At 33.7% G+C, this 14,720-nt stretch overlaps 1 protein-coding gene across 2 annotated transcripts in view; it reads left to right on the top strand.

Moving 5' to 3' along the window:
* EPHA3 (EPH receptor A3) overlaps positions 1-14,720 on the top strand; it is a 375,121-nt gene that overhangs the window by 303,340 nt on the left and 57,061 nt on the right. For both annotated transcript variants that reach the window (XM_055259775.2, XM_055259774.2), the window contains exons 8-11: positions 1,714-1,816; positions 2,511-2,575; positions 7,557-7,682; positions 13,885-14,070. In XM_055259775.2, the coding sequence (XP_055115750.1) occupies positions 1,714-1,816; positions 2,511-2,575; positions 7,557-7,682; positions 13,885-14,070 (480 nt within the window). The remainder of the gene's footprint in view (positions 1-1,713; positions 1,817-2,510; positions 2,576-7,556; positions 7,683-13,884; positions 14,071-14,720) is intronic.

Below are 14,720 nucleotides of genomic sequence, written 5' to 3'. Positions count from 1 at the left end.
CAGATGCTACTCACAGGAAACTCCTAACAACCTATCTGTCACGTTTCTTTTCTTGCATTATTTAACTATCCCTAAAACCACATATTTTAGAGAAAATCTTCCAAACTTAGATTTGTTCAGGCTGAAGATGACATGTTGGCTCCTGGGGAGGTGATAGTATTCAGATAACTAAAATCTGCTCTTCTTTTGAGTCCTGAGGTGTTCATGTATTTAATCAGCATTTACCACAAGAACAACATATGCAAATAAGAGCATAAAAGAGGCTGTTCCGGGAATTGTGTGTATTTTAAAATATCTAGAGATGAGGATGCTTATGGAGTTTGTAGGAGATGTGGCTGGGGCTTTAAACACGAAACAGATCCTAAATGGCTTTTACATGCTCTGCTATAAAATTTGCATCTTATCCTGAAAGTTATAGAGAGCCAAAATTTTCCTTTGCAAAAATTTTATGCATAGGAATGACACGGTCAAATTCATGGTTTAGAAGGAATATTCTGAAAGATAAAACATGTGAAAAGCATACAAATAGAGACCAAATTAGGAATTTCTAATTATAATCCAGAAGATAAATGAAGACTTAAACTGGGATATTTAAGAGTGTTTGGTGATTAATTAGATGCAGAATGATTAGGAGATGGAGAGGAGAAGGTTATTTTATATTTATGGTCTAGATTCCTGCTCCTCAAAATGTTGTGGTCTGGAATCATCATAATCAGCACTGCCTGTGTGTTCATAAGAAATGCACAATCTCATTCCCCACTCCGGATTGACTGAATCTGAAACTGCTTTTCCAGAGATTCTTGAGTGGTTTTTGTGAACATTAAAGTTTGAGAAGCATTGGTCTGGGTCAAAAGTCAGTAAACTTTTTTCTGTAATAGGCCAGATAATAAATATTTCAGGCTTTGTGCACATCATTCTCTATTGCTGCTACTCAACTTGCCCATTCTAGCATAAAATCAGTCATAGACAATATACAAATTAATGATTGATTGTGGCTATATTCCAATAAAATTTATTTATTATAAACAGCAAAATTTGAATTTCCTAGATTTAGAATTTTCACATGTCATGAAATCTCATTCTTTTGACTTTTTACCACTGTTAAAAGAAATGTAAAACCATTATAAGCTCGTGAGCTGTACAAAAACAGGGGACAGGCAAGATTTGGCTTCTGGGCCTTTTTGCCAACCATTTGTCTAGGTGAATAAATGGGCCATTTATAAAGGTAGGAAATAGAGGGACAGTTTGTTGGTGGTATGTGTTGAGGTCCATGTATTATATCACTTTTCAAATGAATATGGACATTGGAGGTAAAACAAGCTTAATTAGAAAGCTTTTTATAATTTTATGCTGAGAAATCTTCCTCTCTTCTCTAAGATCCTCCCATAACTTCTGGTTCATTCAACGAGTTTCCAGAGAAACCCAGTAGAGCATATTTTGGACAGGAGACATTTAAATAATGTTTGACTGATGTCATGGAAACAAAGTATTTACCCTTATTAATTAGGTAGAAATTTCAAGCAAAATTATGGGAAATGTCTATTTTTTTAAACATTAAGTAAAGAATACTTTCAACATTGTATCAGACATTAAGCCATACTTCAGGTAAAAGTAGAACACAAATTAATTAATTAATGAATCAATCAACTGTTCCATGTAGATGTTAGTCATGATTATAATACCTGTTCTTATTTTTTCTCTTCAACCTCACAGCTTTCTCCATCTCTGGTGAAAGTAGCCAAGTGGTCATGATCGCCATTTCAGCGGCAGTAGCAGTTATTCTCCTCACTGTTGTCATCTATGTTTTGATTGGGAGGTGAGTTCCCAGTCTGTTTTACTATTCACTTTCATTGTTGCTTTGTTTGCTGCGGTTGATTGCTGTTAAAATGTGAAGAGTGTGCTCAATAAAATATTTTAACAAATAAGAATGTCTCCACTTGTAGTTTAGTTCCTCTCTTTCTCCTCCTTTTCTTTGTTTCTCCATCTTTAGTTTTGATTTTCTGCTCTACATTAAATTCCTGTCCCCACTCTTTAACATACACCCCTCCTCTTCTCTCTTCTGACACTACTCTTACTTTTTACTTTCTTTCTCTAATTATCTCCTCACTCTTCAAATAACCCCAGATTTCCTTGACACTTTCTCACCCAGAGCAGGGGTAACACTGCACAGCACTAATCATTATCCATGGAGACTTTACCCTTCATTCCTTCTAACAGAAGTTGTTAAAAAATACTATAAACACATTCTAAGGCCATTATAAAAACTGAACTGGAGGGTCTGCACAGTGGGAAGCAACTCTATGTATCTCCTCATTAGGCAGCTTTCCAGGGCCCCCAGAGAGGGGGGCTTTCTTCAGAGGGTTTAGGAAATATTAAGTTATTAAACTTTCACTAAAGCATTTAATTGTTTGAGGAAAATGTTTTATTTTTATGCTTTGCACATTCTGAGCATAGGTAACTATTTTAAATAGATTCCTCTTATGTGTTCGCTTTCCTTGATTTACCTCCAGGTTCTGTGGCTATAAGTCAAAACACAGGGCAGATGAAAAAAGACTTCACTTTGGCAACGGACATTGTAAGTTTCTAAACTTGGCTTTTTGTTTTGCTTCACCATTTTAGTTTTAGCAGTTATTGATTTACAATTGGTTAACTTACTCCTGACAAAGAGACTTCAAAAGTAGTTTTATGGAAAAACTGAGTACATTAAATTTATTTTAGAAAAAGAGGGAAATTCATGGTTCTGCATTAAATAATTTTTACATGTGTACATTTCAGCATACTTAAGCTAAAATAAAGGGCAATCTGTGGTTTACATTCAAATAACGCACATGATAGGTAGTAGAAACTGTAGCCTGCTCTGCATGGCTGAAATGCAAAGCGTATCTTCAATTTCCTTATTACTAGTCCTTTGCTAAACTCTAAATAGGAGACTTTTCTCTTTCTTAACTGCCAAGTAAATATAAACAACCTCTGTTTATTTCAAGTGCCTTATTCCATTTTATCAACCAACCTAGAAAGAGCCTTTAAAATAAACTGTTTATTTTGCAGTTACATGATATACAACTAGTAGTAAAACCAGAACTTTCTCCCCACATTTTAATTTACCCTTTTAATTTTTTTTAAATACACATTTAAGAAACAAAGTGTTTACAACTAACAGGAAGACTTTTTTTTTTTTTTTTTTTTCTGGTGAAACGAATCATTCCAGGTGTTTTGCCTTCCAAACTATGGCTCAGCTTAGTGTGGCAATTACTAATCAGTGACTTAAATAGCATGTTCTCATGGAAATTAGTACAAAGGCTATACTCATGCTTATGTGCTCCAAAATAATCTCGATATAACTAACGTAGTCTTGTAAGCATTACTTTCTTTAGTATTCATTATTGCCCTCTAAAATTATTTGCAAATTGACATGATACTTTATATCAGCCATTGGATTATCATCTAAAAATGATAGCTTTAGTTATAACTCAAATAAAAAACTTGACTACCTGTTGCTAACCTACAGGAAGCATACAGTAGCTTAAAAATAATGCTTTTCAAAATATAAATTGATATGAGATGAAAGCAGTATAGGAGTTTGCAGACGCATTATTTTGTTCATCCAATTACAGAGTCTATAAAATAATTCACACCAAAAAGCCAAAGTACTACATTCCTAAAATCAACATCACATCAATCCAGATTAATTAGGTGACCAACTCAAAAGTCTAAAAAGAATGCCTGAACAAGTTACAGAATACTTGTCTTTCTTTTTCTCAATGGGCCCACAAAACACTTGTGTTACTATTTTTATGCATAAATTAGAGCAGTGGCATTCTTGTGGATTAAGTCACCCTCAATTTGACTTGGACAATTGTTGTAACTATCATCTTTAGAGCAAGACCGTGTTGATTTGATTTTTTTTATGGGAAGTCTACATCTTATGAATTTTGAGCTTTGGTAAATTTCTGTGTGCCAATTATTAAACAGGTTCCTCTATCGTCCCAGTCCGTTTTGCTATTGTTTTCATGGTGGATTTTGTTGAAACTTTAATTTTTTTCAAACGCACAATATCCTTATGACAAACAAAAAAGAAATGCAGTTCATCCTGGCTGCAAAGGCATAAAGTAACTTATATGCATGTCATAAACTTTCTGCCTCTTAATACTGCAGCTGGTTTATTTCAGACCATTTATTTGGTATTACTTTAAAAAGCTCTAGCTATGAACTGTTCCCTACAGCCTTGTTACAAATCCTATAATACTGCTTCAAAAGGAAAGAAATGTGTTTCACCTCCTAAGATCCTGTCCCCTTGCCCTTTCTGGCTGGGCCTTTTTACTTCTTTGCTATCCTTGGGGCAGCTCATGCTGGTAAAATGGAAATGTAAATTATTGTGTTTGCACAGAACGAGCTGTAAAGTAGTGCAGCTTAACACGTGTGCATGTGTTTATTATCTGGTTTTCATGACAGAGCCCAGTTACTCTGTATGTTGCCCTTAATTATTGGTGTGAAGGGATTATGTGCCTTGCAGCCTGAATCACCTGATTCCTGGAATCTCTGGGGTCAGCAGTTAAAAATCAGCAGCCAGTGCTTCTACAGCGAACAGACCATTTTACTTGGGGATGTATATGTTTATGTTTGTTTTTTTTTCCCCAAATGTCTTACGGATGGAAAAGAAATTCACCTTATTTTAATTAATAGCAATTAATAGGATTGATTTTATTTGGGAATGGTTATTTAATTTTCAAATTATTTAGTAATAGTAGTATTGCATATAGCTATTCATCATACATATATTCTCTACAAGCTGACTGGTACTGAAGGGTAAATCTAAATCACAATTTCAAGACTGTTTATGGCCAATGCTTATTTAAAATATGTGAGACATTGTTCCTAACAACTCATTTTATAATCTTTGTAAATTCTGATGGCAGGAAATCTCCCCCACATTAATTTTCTTAACTTCAGCAAAGTAAAGCAGTTATAATTATGTACAAAACAGTTCCATTTTACCTTATGTTTAAAGTCTCATTTTATTTCCTTGAAAAAGATTGCTAGATTTCTTTACCTTACTGTTACTAAGTAAAGACAAATAAAAACTGGATCACACATTATAGAGTCGATCTGATGTGAGTTTTCATCCTTAAAATGTAACTAAATTGACCAAATGAAAAGACTTCAACAAGATTTCATTCCCTAACAGATTTTAGTGATGGTTCCTTACTTTTACAGTTTTTCTTACTCCACATCTGGAAAAGTATGATAACTTTTCCTTAATCTTAAAGAAGCTTCTTTTTTAAAGGTGAAGGGTTTTAGTACTGATAATGTTAGAAGTTATTTTAATGTAATAATAAAGCACAATAGATTACTGCATTAAAGGGTGACTCTCCCATCTGTTTTTATAGGAAGGATTCATGCTAATATGGAAGAAGCATGCAAGCTGATCTGTGAGCTCAAAAGAAATGGACATTTCTAAGCTTAAATTCTACCATTAGGAAACCTCAATTATATTAATAATTGTACATAAATGTTCTTAACAATGAAAACACTCATTAGGGCAATGAGCTCTATCAATAAATTGAATGAGAACTATGTAACAGTCTCTCATGCTAGGCATTTGAATAGTATAGCTTTTTTTTTTCTCAGAGCCCTAGCTTGTCTTTTTTGCCAAGATATTCAAGATGAAAAACTTTAAAAGTGAAGTTCCCGCTTCAAAAGCTACTCCACACAGAGTTTGTCCAAAGCGAGGGACAGAACTTGTATTTCCCCATTTCTGTGGATATTGGCTTCTAGATAGTGGTGTCCTTTCAAATTATCCACACCTCGCCTCAAGCTGGATAGCGGCTGCTCTTTTGTTGTAGCTGTATCAGCACCAGGCAGAAGTAGGAGTCATGTTAGCTTTTCTTCTGCATTCTCTATTTGCCCTCTCACCACAATCCCTGCTTTCTATTGTGCTGTGTCAAAGTCATCCAAATAATAGCTGAGGAAAACAGAGTTTTTACCTAAACTCTCTCTCAGCCACCATTTCTTTTACAACCAGTTTATTCTTATGCTTATGTTTGTTTACTCAAAATCTCTACGAAAGCTTCACAGGAACATAAATGGTAATGCATTATAACTATGGGTTTCATGAAGTTGACTTATAGTTCAATGAATTGATCATTTGTTAACACATACTGTGAAATCCTAGACTTGTTGGCCTAATGTTCGTTGTACTGAGGCTTCCCAGAAAAACTGCGGGCATCTGCAGTCTCCACAACTATTTAATACAAACTACAAAACTAACTCAAAGAAATGATTGGTTCACTCAGGGTGTTCAATTGCAACTTTGCCAATGAGATTCTCCCATTATGAAGTAATATTGGAGACAATAATATCTGATTTCATTTGTTATATTAGAAAAAAACCTTCCATAATGTAATGTAATGAATGAAAATATATTTCACTATTAAGTATCCATATTCTGTGCTAAAACAATGCTATCAATGTTATCAAAATTGAAAGCAAAATCAGTAGTCTTAGCAGATATACCATAGGGGTTACATTGCAATTTCCTTTAATGTTAGATCATATTTATCTACTTTAGTAGATCTTAGAATTACTTTTTTAAAACTCAGGGTTCTTGTTTAGAGAAAGTTAGTTTACTGAAAATTGCAAATTGTCTCCACTGTTATTTTTCCAAATTATAGGAATCTTATTAATATTAAATCAAATCTAAAATGATTATCCTGTATCAGTTGTCTGTAATATTTTAACTACAGGATATGAACATTTTTACCTTCAGAATAATTTAATGAATAAATATAATATGAAGGAGATTTTTTTAATAAATTACATATATGACTTATGTTTGGAACTTAGCTCCTTAGCGCCATTATTCAACTCATAGACAATATTTATTTTACCTCTAATTATGTTGTAAAGCTACACAATATGATTATATTTAACTTATACTATATCGGTGTGTACACATAATACGTACGTGTATGCACATACTAACAGCTTAAAGTAGATTTGTAATTACAGCGGGAGATTTTGATTGTGAATGTTAATATGAGCAGTATAGTGTCAGAAGGTATGCCATTATATATCATTTAATTTATCTATAATTGCAGCCATTATCTCACCTTATAATGGTATTGAATTATTTTCCAATCTTGCATTGCAATAGATATCTGGTTATTATAACATTTGTGTAATCATAAATATGCAATAGCATAATGGTGTTCACTCACTGTTGCTACTGGTAGTAATGACTAGGTCTAATCAATTCTGAATTATCTTTCCTCTTAAGATCCCCTTTTTTGAATATGCATTTTCCTTCTGATGTTTTTGTGAAGAAAGCTCCTCATTGTGGTTCCTTTTTATAATTCATCATAGAGAACATGTTTTCTTAAATTTTTCAACACTTAGTCCAATGTCACTGCCAGTTTCTGTGATACTACAGAATAAACTGAAGGTTGTGCACCTTATGGGGTAGGGATTTTTTTAAACCAATGATGTTATAAAATTTGATCTATAATTGTTTTTATGAATCTAGCTACAATTGCGCCTTTCTTTCCTTCCTCCAACAGTAAAACTTCCAGGTCTCAGGACTTATGTTGACCCACATACATACGAAGACCCTACCCAGGCTGTTCATGAGTTTGCCAAGGAATTGGATGCCACCAATATATCCATTGATAAAGTTGTTGGAGCAGGTAACCACAATGACCCTACTGCCGACTTAGTACTGTGTGTGAATCACGATTGCTCAGTCTCTGAAACCTAAGTATACTGCTAAGGAAATGGGAATTTTCTGATTTCATGATCAAAGGCAAGTAATACATAAGTGCAATATTTAATGGAAGGTAATGAGTTCAAAGGTGCCAGACTTACCGGCTCACAGACCATGGCTGCTTTTGATTTATTAAGTTTCTGATGTGACAGCAGCAACAACTCAATCTTCCCATAGCTGTGCTGATCGTGTTTCACAAAACCTATTTGGCTAAATAAGGATAACTGGATAAAAGTCTATTTCAATTGAAGTTTTGATTTTCAATTTTAGAATCATGTTTGGAATTAAAAGAACAAACAACACAAAGTAAAATTATGACTCATCTTACATAAATTTTATCACAACTATCTTGAGTGGATATTTTCAATAATATAAGGTGCTCCATTTTAATGCTTGCTTGACTATGAATAGTGTTATTGTGTTAAAGCTTTTTTTCATAAAGGTATCTCTTTGTTCTAATTATTAATTTAAACAATGATAAATTCGTTAACAATCACCTATTAAGTGATTAATAACAGTTGCATATTTATAAGAAAAATTTCACATATTTGTAAAATAACAGTATTTTATATACTTACATATAAACACATAATATGTGCAGTATGCGTGGGAATAAAACTGCTATTCGAAAGTAAAAATGAACCATGCTCAACAATAAAAAATTTTGTACCATCATCTAATCCTTCAATGTCACTCCCCAAAACAAACACAAACTAGTTACGTTGATACAGGAATTCTTTGTGTAACATCAGATCACATTTTCTGCAAGTACTGTATTTATATATTTATGAGTGATGTGTGTTTACAAAAATGTACATGTAATGCTTTGTTTCTTTTTCTATACAGCAAAGTAGTACTTAAAAATCAAGTAGTAGTATGTGAACAGGACAATCTTATTATTTACATTATGTAAATATAATGTTAATTTACTAGAGCTTCTCTTCTAATTATCTTCATTTCTTATCGTAAAATTTACATGTGCAGGTAATATTAAAATATGAAACTTGTGTTCATAGAAGGAAAATGGGGTAGTAACTTCTTTTTTAGAATCTAAGACTTGAGAATAAACATGTTCGCTGTACATCTGTGGTGATCCAGTGCCAAAACAGATCTATACTGTTTACTCTGTTTCATTTCTACAGTCCTGATTTGTGAACGGCTCCATGATGCAGAAGGGTTTAGTCTGGGTGGTTTTAATGTTTCCCCACAAGAGTGCACTTTTCTCTAGCATGGAGTCTGCGGTAGCAAATGCAGCATGAGGACTTTGAACACTCAACTGGAGAATATGTTGAGAGGAGGAAAATGTTACTTATGCTAAGCCACTGTCCAGAAGCCAGGCAGACATTATTATGATGTTGAAATTTAGGTACCTCTCCACTGATAAAATATCTTTATATAGATATTATTGACAGACTCAGATATCCAGAACATAGTGATTTGGGAAAAAGCACACCACTGAAAACAGCAGCTGATAAATGAGATAAGGAGAGGTCTATTTATACTGAATCACTTAATCCCTGATGCTCATTAAAGATTAGAATAGAGCCTCCTTCCTATTTCTGTCTTCAAGTATGTATGTAAATAATTAGATATATGCCCATGTTCAGGGTTTTGCAGCCAATATTCACATTTGCCACATTAAGAACAATAAAACTGTACCTATTTTATTTGCAAATAGGTATACCTTCAAGGTTAGTTATACTTTTCCTGAAATAATTCAATATAATATACACACCCAATTCTAGACTGCCTTGATGACCCTTCAGAGGGTTTGTGTTTACCAAGTTAGAAAATGAAATTATTATTCTTAAAAGCTACCAATTTGTTAAACATTTTGTTTTGTAAAATGTAAAATATGTACACAAATAAATTAAATAGTATAATAATAAATAAACCAGCATGTTACCCATTTCTTTTTTTTTTTTTTTTTTGAGACGGAGTCTCGCTCTGTCGCCCAGGCTGGAGTGCAGTGGCGCAATCTCGGCTCACTGCAAGCTCCGCCTCCCGGGTTCACGCCATTCTCCTGCCTCAGCCTCTCCGAGTAGCTGGGACTACAGGCACCCGCCACCACGCCTGGCTAATTTTTTGTATTTTTAGTAGAGACGGGGTTTCACCGTGGTCTCGATCTCCTGACCTCGTGATCCGCCCGCCTTGGCCTCCCAAAGTGCTGGGATTACAAGCGTGAGCCACCGCGCCCGGCCTACTCATTTCTAAAATAGCTTTTATAACAATGAACAAATGGCAACCTTGTTTGGTATATACATTTACCTACTTCCTACATTCTTGTTAATTTTAAAAAACAATTTGTTATTTATAAAAATTTAATAATTATTCTAAATTGATTACCAACTGGCTTCCATTGTTAGAAAGGCAAACCTTTCAGCCAACCACATAACTTTCACAGTCAATTAAATTTACAGAAAGAATATATATATATATATATATGCTAATTCTCTTAAATTTCTGACAGAAATTTTACATAAATAAATTGCTGTTATAGAAACTCTCATGTATACATTGGACTATAGAAAGAATTATACTCATACTATAAATGATAAAACTAAGACATGAATTAGCTTCCCACAGTAGTAAATTACTGTAAATGAGTAATTCATGACTACAATTCCTAATTTTACTCCTCAATCCAACCATTCTTTCGACAACTGAATACAAAAAATTTCTGAAGAAAGTAAATACTTATTAAGTCCTTAATTTGTCCTGTGCATTCCCATGATATTTAATCTTATTATCCTTTTTAGATAAGTATTATTATCTCCATTTCAGCACGTGAATAAACAAAAGCTGAGAATTTGAATAGACTTGTTTGCATCAAATGCAAAACCAACATTTGAATCTTGTACTTTCCAACTTTAAAGCCCACGCTGGACACTGGAGATCGTAATAGTGTCTTCTTCATAGTATTTTTTTTTTTGAGGATTAAACAAGATAATTTATGTAGGGGACTTAGCTGACACAGAAGCATTGTTCAATATGTGTTTTTATTATGTTTACTTTAATAAAACAGTAGAAGGAGGGTAGGTTTTAAGGCTAGTGCTGGACAGGGTCATTCTACTTAAATGTTGGCTTTTTTCTTGTTTAAATGAAATTAGCATAAGAAATTTTATTTTGAGCAGCTTTTACATTGTGCATCTTAATCAGAATACAGTCCCCATTCTCATAAACATACCTATTTCAAAGAGCAAATAAAAATTGCTGCACTTATTAGATTTAAAAAATCAAGATCTAGTAGCCATGCTTTTATCTAGAAATGACAAGATCTAATTTTTTTTTTTCATATGGGTGCAAAGTTAATTAAAAAGACAATATAAAACTTGGCCAGATGAAATGATTGCGAATTACATTTGCCCAGTCTTTGTTAACTTTTACAACACAGTTCTTTTATTTTTTTATTTTTAATCTTTTTCTATTTTTAGCAGCTTTATTGAGATACAATTTACCAACCATAAAGTTCACCTATTTAAGTATACAATTCAGTGATTTTTAGTATATTTTCAGAGTTGTATAACCATTATTGCTATCCCCATGCAGTTATTTTAAATTATTAAAAATATAATTGAATTAATATAAAGCATTTCTATGTCTTTTATAAAATATTGGTGGCTATTTCTAGTGTTTATCTGATGAAATAATCGCATTACTAAATGTGGGGATTTTAAAAAACTAGCATTGCTGAAACACAGTTTTCATTAATTTCAAAGGTAAATATATACATGTACATGTTTATGTGTCCAGGTGTCCCACTTACAACAAAGAACACTCTTAATTGGCTCATTTAAAATTTGAACTCCTACCTTTCATATCTCTAGTATGCTCTCCTTTACAAACATATGTCCAGTAAGACATGAGCCTTGTTATCACCATCATTACCATAACCATCTCTTACATTAACATAAAATTTGGCATTTTATAAAGCACTTTCATATTCGTCAGTTTGATTTAAACAGAAACTCTTAAAGGGTAGTTAGGCAATTTATCCTTTAGGTGGGTCTGAACTCAGAGAGATAAATAGTGACCAACACTTAGATGTCACCTACTGTGTGTCTGGGACTGTTTCAAGTACTTTACATTAGTTCCTTTAATCCCACAACAGCTTTATGAGGTAGATACAATTAGTCCCCATAGAGACAGGAAAAGATAGATACAGAGAGGTTAAGTTACTTAAAATCACACAGCTAATATGTGGCAGAGTCAGAATTAGACCCGAAGCAATTCGGCTGCAGGATCCATGCTCTTAACCACAGTTCTGTACTATCACTCCTGTAAACTGACAAGTGACATGTCACTTAGAATATGTGGTGATGACATCTACATTTAAAACATGCTCTATTATACCATGTTGACTTATGATAATGGCAGAACTTTCTGGTTTTCCCAAGCTTAATGTTTAAACAAAGTGAAACAAAGTGAATGGGTGCTCTCTGATAATGTTCGGATAAACCTGTATAAGGAAAGAAACTCTTACTCTTGTTTACAAGTCTGAGAATAATTTTATCACACCATAACTTCTCTTTCTCCTAATGTTCTCATATCTAAATGGCATATTCTTCCTTCGAATTAGCAAGATCAATGAACTTTCTCAAGTTCTACTCCCTGATTCTTTCTGTATCTTAAGGAACACTATAGCTGTAGATATCATTATCTTCTCTACACTTCTTCAAAGGGAATAAACTAGTCCTGTCTTGGTTACCATTATATCTATCTCTGTGTGTTTCATACTGTTGCTATTATGAATATTTATTAAATAAATGCATGAATATCTGCTTTTGGATTTTAAGTGACTTTGCCAAATTAAAGCATAAGTCATTTCTTTGAAAACAGGGCAAGAATGGATTTCTGGGAATGAGTCAAGCCTGGGGAAGGTTAAAGCTCCCCGGGGAGAGAGACGCCATTTGTAGTAATGTAGTTGGCAAATCAATAGGACAACCTGCTACTTTTGTGGATCAAACCACTTGCTTGAAAACAAAAATAGAGAGGAATCCTATCACTTCAATCTGACTGACACGTAGGGCATGAAGCTCCTAGAAAATTCACAGAGAGAAAATTGGACCAAGATTATGATTCCACTCCATCAAAAGCCAAAAATTAATCATATAATTAATTCTAAAATATTTCAGGAAAAGCTCATTTGGTATTAAAAACTATGTTTAATGTGACTCAAAACATATCTGATAATCCACACACTGTTAGAAGTTCTTCTGTGACAAAGGACATTCTATAGAACTCCCACGTGGCAATCATCATGGCAACACGAGTACAGATAAATAAATGTAAAGGGTCTCTGCTCTAAGTGAGCTCCAAATGTAATGAATTGATGATGAGAAAATCTCTCAGTAAAAATGTATTTTGAAGGTAGTGTCCATACTAGTTCTAGGCAGTTTTATATCAACTGGACTATAATATTTAAAAGTCAGTAACACTGTATATGGGACAAATTCTGGATTAAGTGCACATTTAAGACATTTTTTTTAAATTGAAGAAGATGAATCTAAAATATTTCTACAGTATTTAGATCAGGCATGTTGTTTTTATTTGATACTGTTATATTGTTGTTGTCCTCCAGAAGCCCAGAGAATTTTATAGCTGGTATGTCAGTAAAGCAACACACCAATACTCCAATAAAATAAATTGATAGCAGATGCTTTCTTTCTCATTTTTAGAGTCTGAATATATAGCCAAATTGGCCCTCGGTAAAAACAGAATTGTTAAAATATCTGAAATTTAATCCAATACTCACATTTAATCACTGTTTGTGCTGTCCTGTTAATTTCTCTGAGGTAATGGTAGCTATGACAACAAGGGACAAAAAATCTAATATATGCAGCTTTTAACTTATCTCTCCTTTTACATTATTTATGGTGTCATACTTTAAAATATATGGAATTTTCACAAGGTTCATTTTCCAACAGGAGGTGACTATCCTGAGGTTTTCTAGGCAGTTTCATATGATTATCTTTCAGAATAATTTGGAGTACTAGAGTGCACATCTTGCAGGTCAAAGGCACAAATATTTTAAATGGAAATTTTGAAATAAAACAGTTGCTCTCTACTGATGAATTTTTATTATATAATTCCTTACATTTTGTTGCTGTTCTGCTTTATAACAGGTGAATTTGGAGAGGTGTGCAGTGGTCGCTTAAAACTTCCTTCAAAAAAAGAGATTTCAGTGGCCATCAAGACCCTGAAAGTTGGCTACACAGAAAAGCAGAGGAGAGACTTCCTGGGAGAAGCAAGCATCATGGGACAGTTTGACCACCCCAATATCATTCGACTGGAAGGAGTTGTTACTAAAAGTAAGTAAAGTAGTCCTAAGACCTGTGTTTCCGTATGTCGAGCAAAGGTTGTTTAAACCCAACCCCAACCATTTAAGAATTTTGACTTTTTTTCATAAGTATCTCAGTTTTACCAAAAAGAAACATTTAGGAATAGCATGACTTCCTTTGACAATAGAGCAGGCCTTTAAATAGTATTCTATTGACAGTACTGTTTTAGAACTCAAAAAATTAAAAAAAAATACTAGAAGCCACACATTAGACCATTTAAAGGTACGCTGATTAGCAGATGGTTAAGAAAAGAATCGTGGGGAACTCTCAGCTATGTAAGTAGCAAAGAAAAACAATGACTCAAGCTTGACAGGAACTCCCAGCTAGCTGCCTTTTCTTTTATTGTTCATCAGCTTTATTTAAGTTTCCAAATCTTTAACCTCCTCCCACCCCCTGCATCCCTGCCTTTAGGAAAATTTTGGGAGTCTAGGAAATGCTTCTGAGCTGTACAGATTGGGATCACAATAGACCCAAGGCCGTTTCTTGGTTCTCTGTGGATTTTAAATAGTTCTGATCTAGAAACCCAGGTGGATTCTTAACTGCTCTGGGGAAGCTCTGGCTCACAGCCCATGATAGAGATGTGAACTGATTTCCACGATGGTTTCTCCAGCAGGGCTCAA

The sequence above is a fragment of the Symphalangus syndactylus genome, chromosome 21, assembly GCF_028878055.3.
Source record: "Symphalangus syndactylus isolate Jambi chromosome 21, NHGRI_mSymSyn1-v2.1_pri, whole genome shotgun sequence".
NCBI lineage: Eukaryota > Metazoa > Chordata > Mammalia > Primates > Hylobatidae > Symphalangus > Symphalangus syndactylus.
This window is presented reverse-complemented; position numbering and strand designations above follow the sequence as displayed.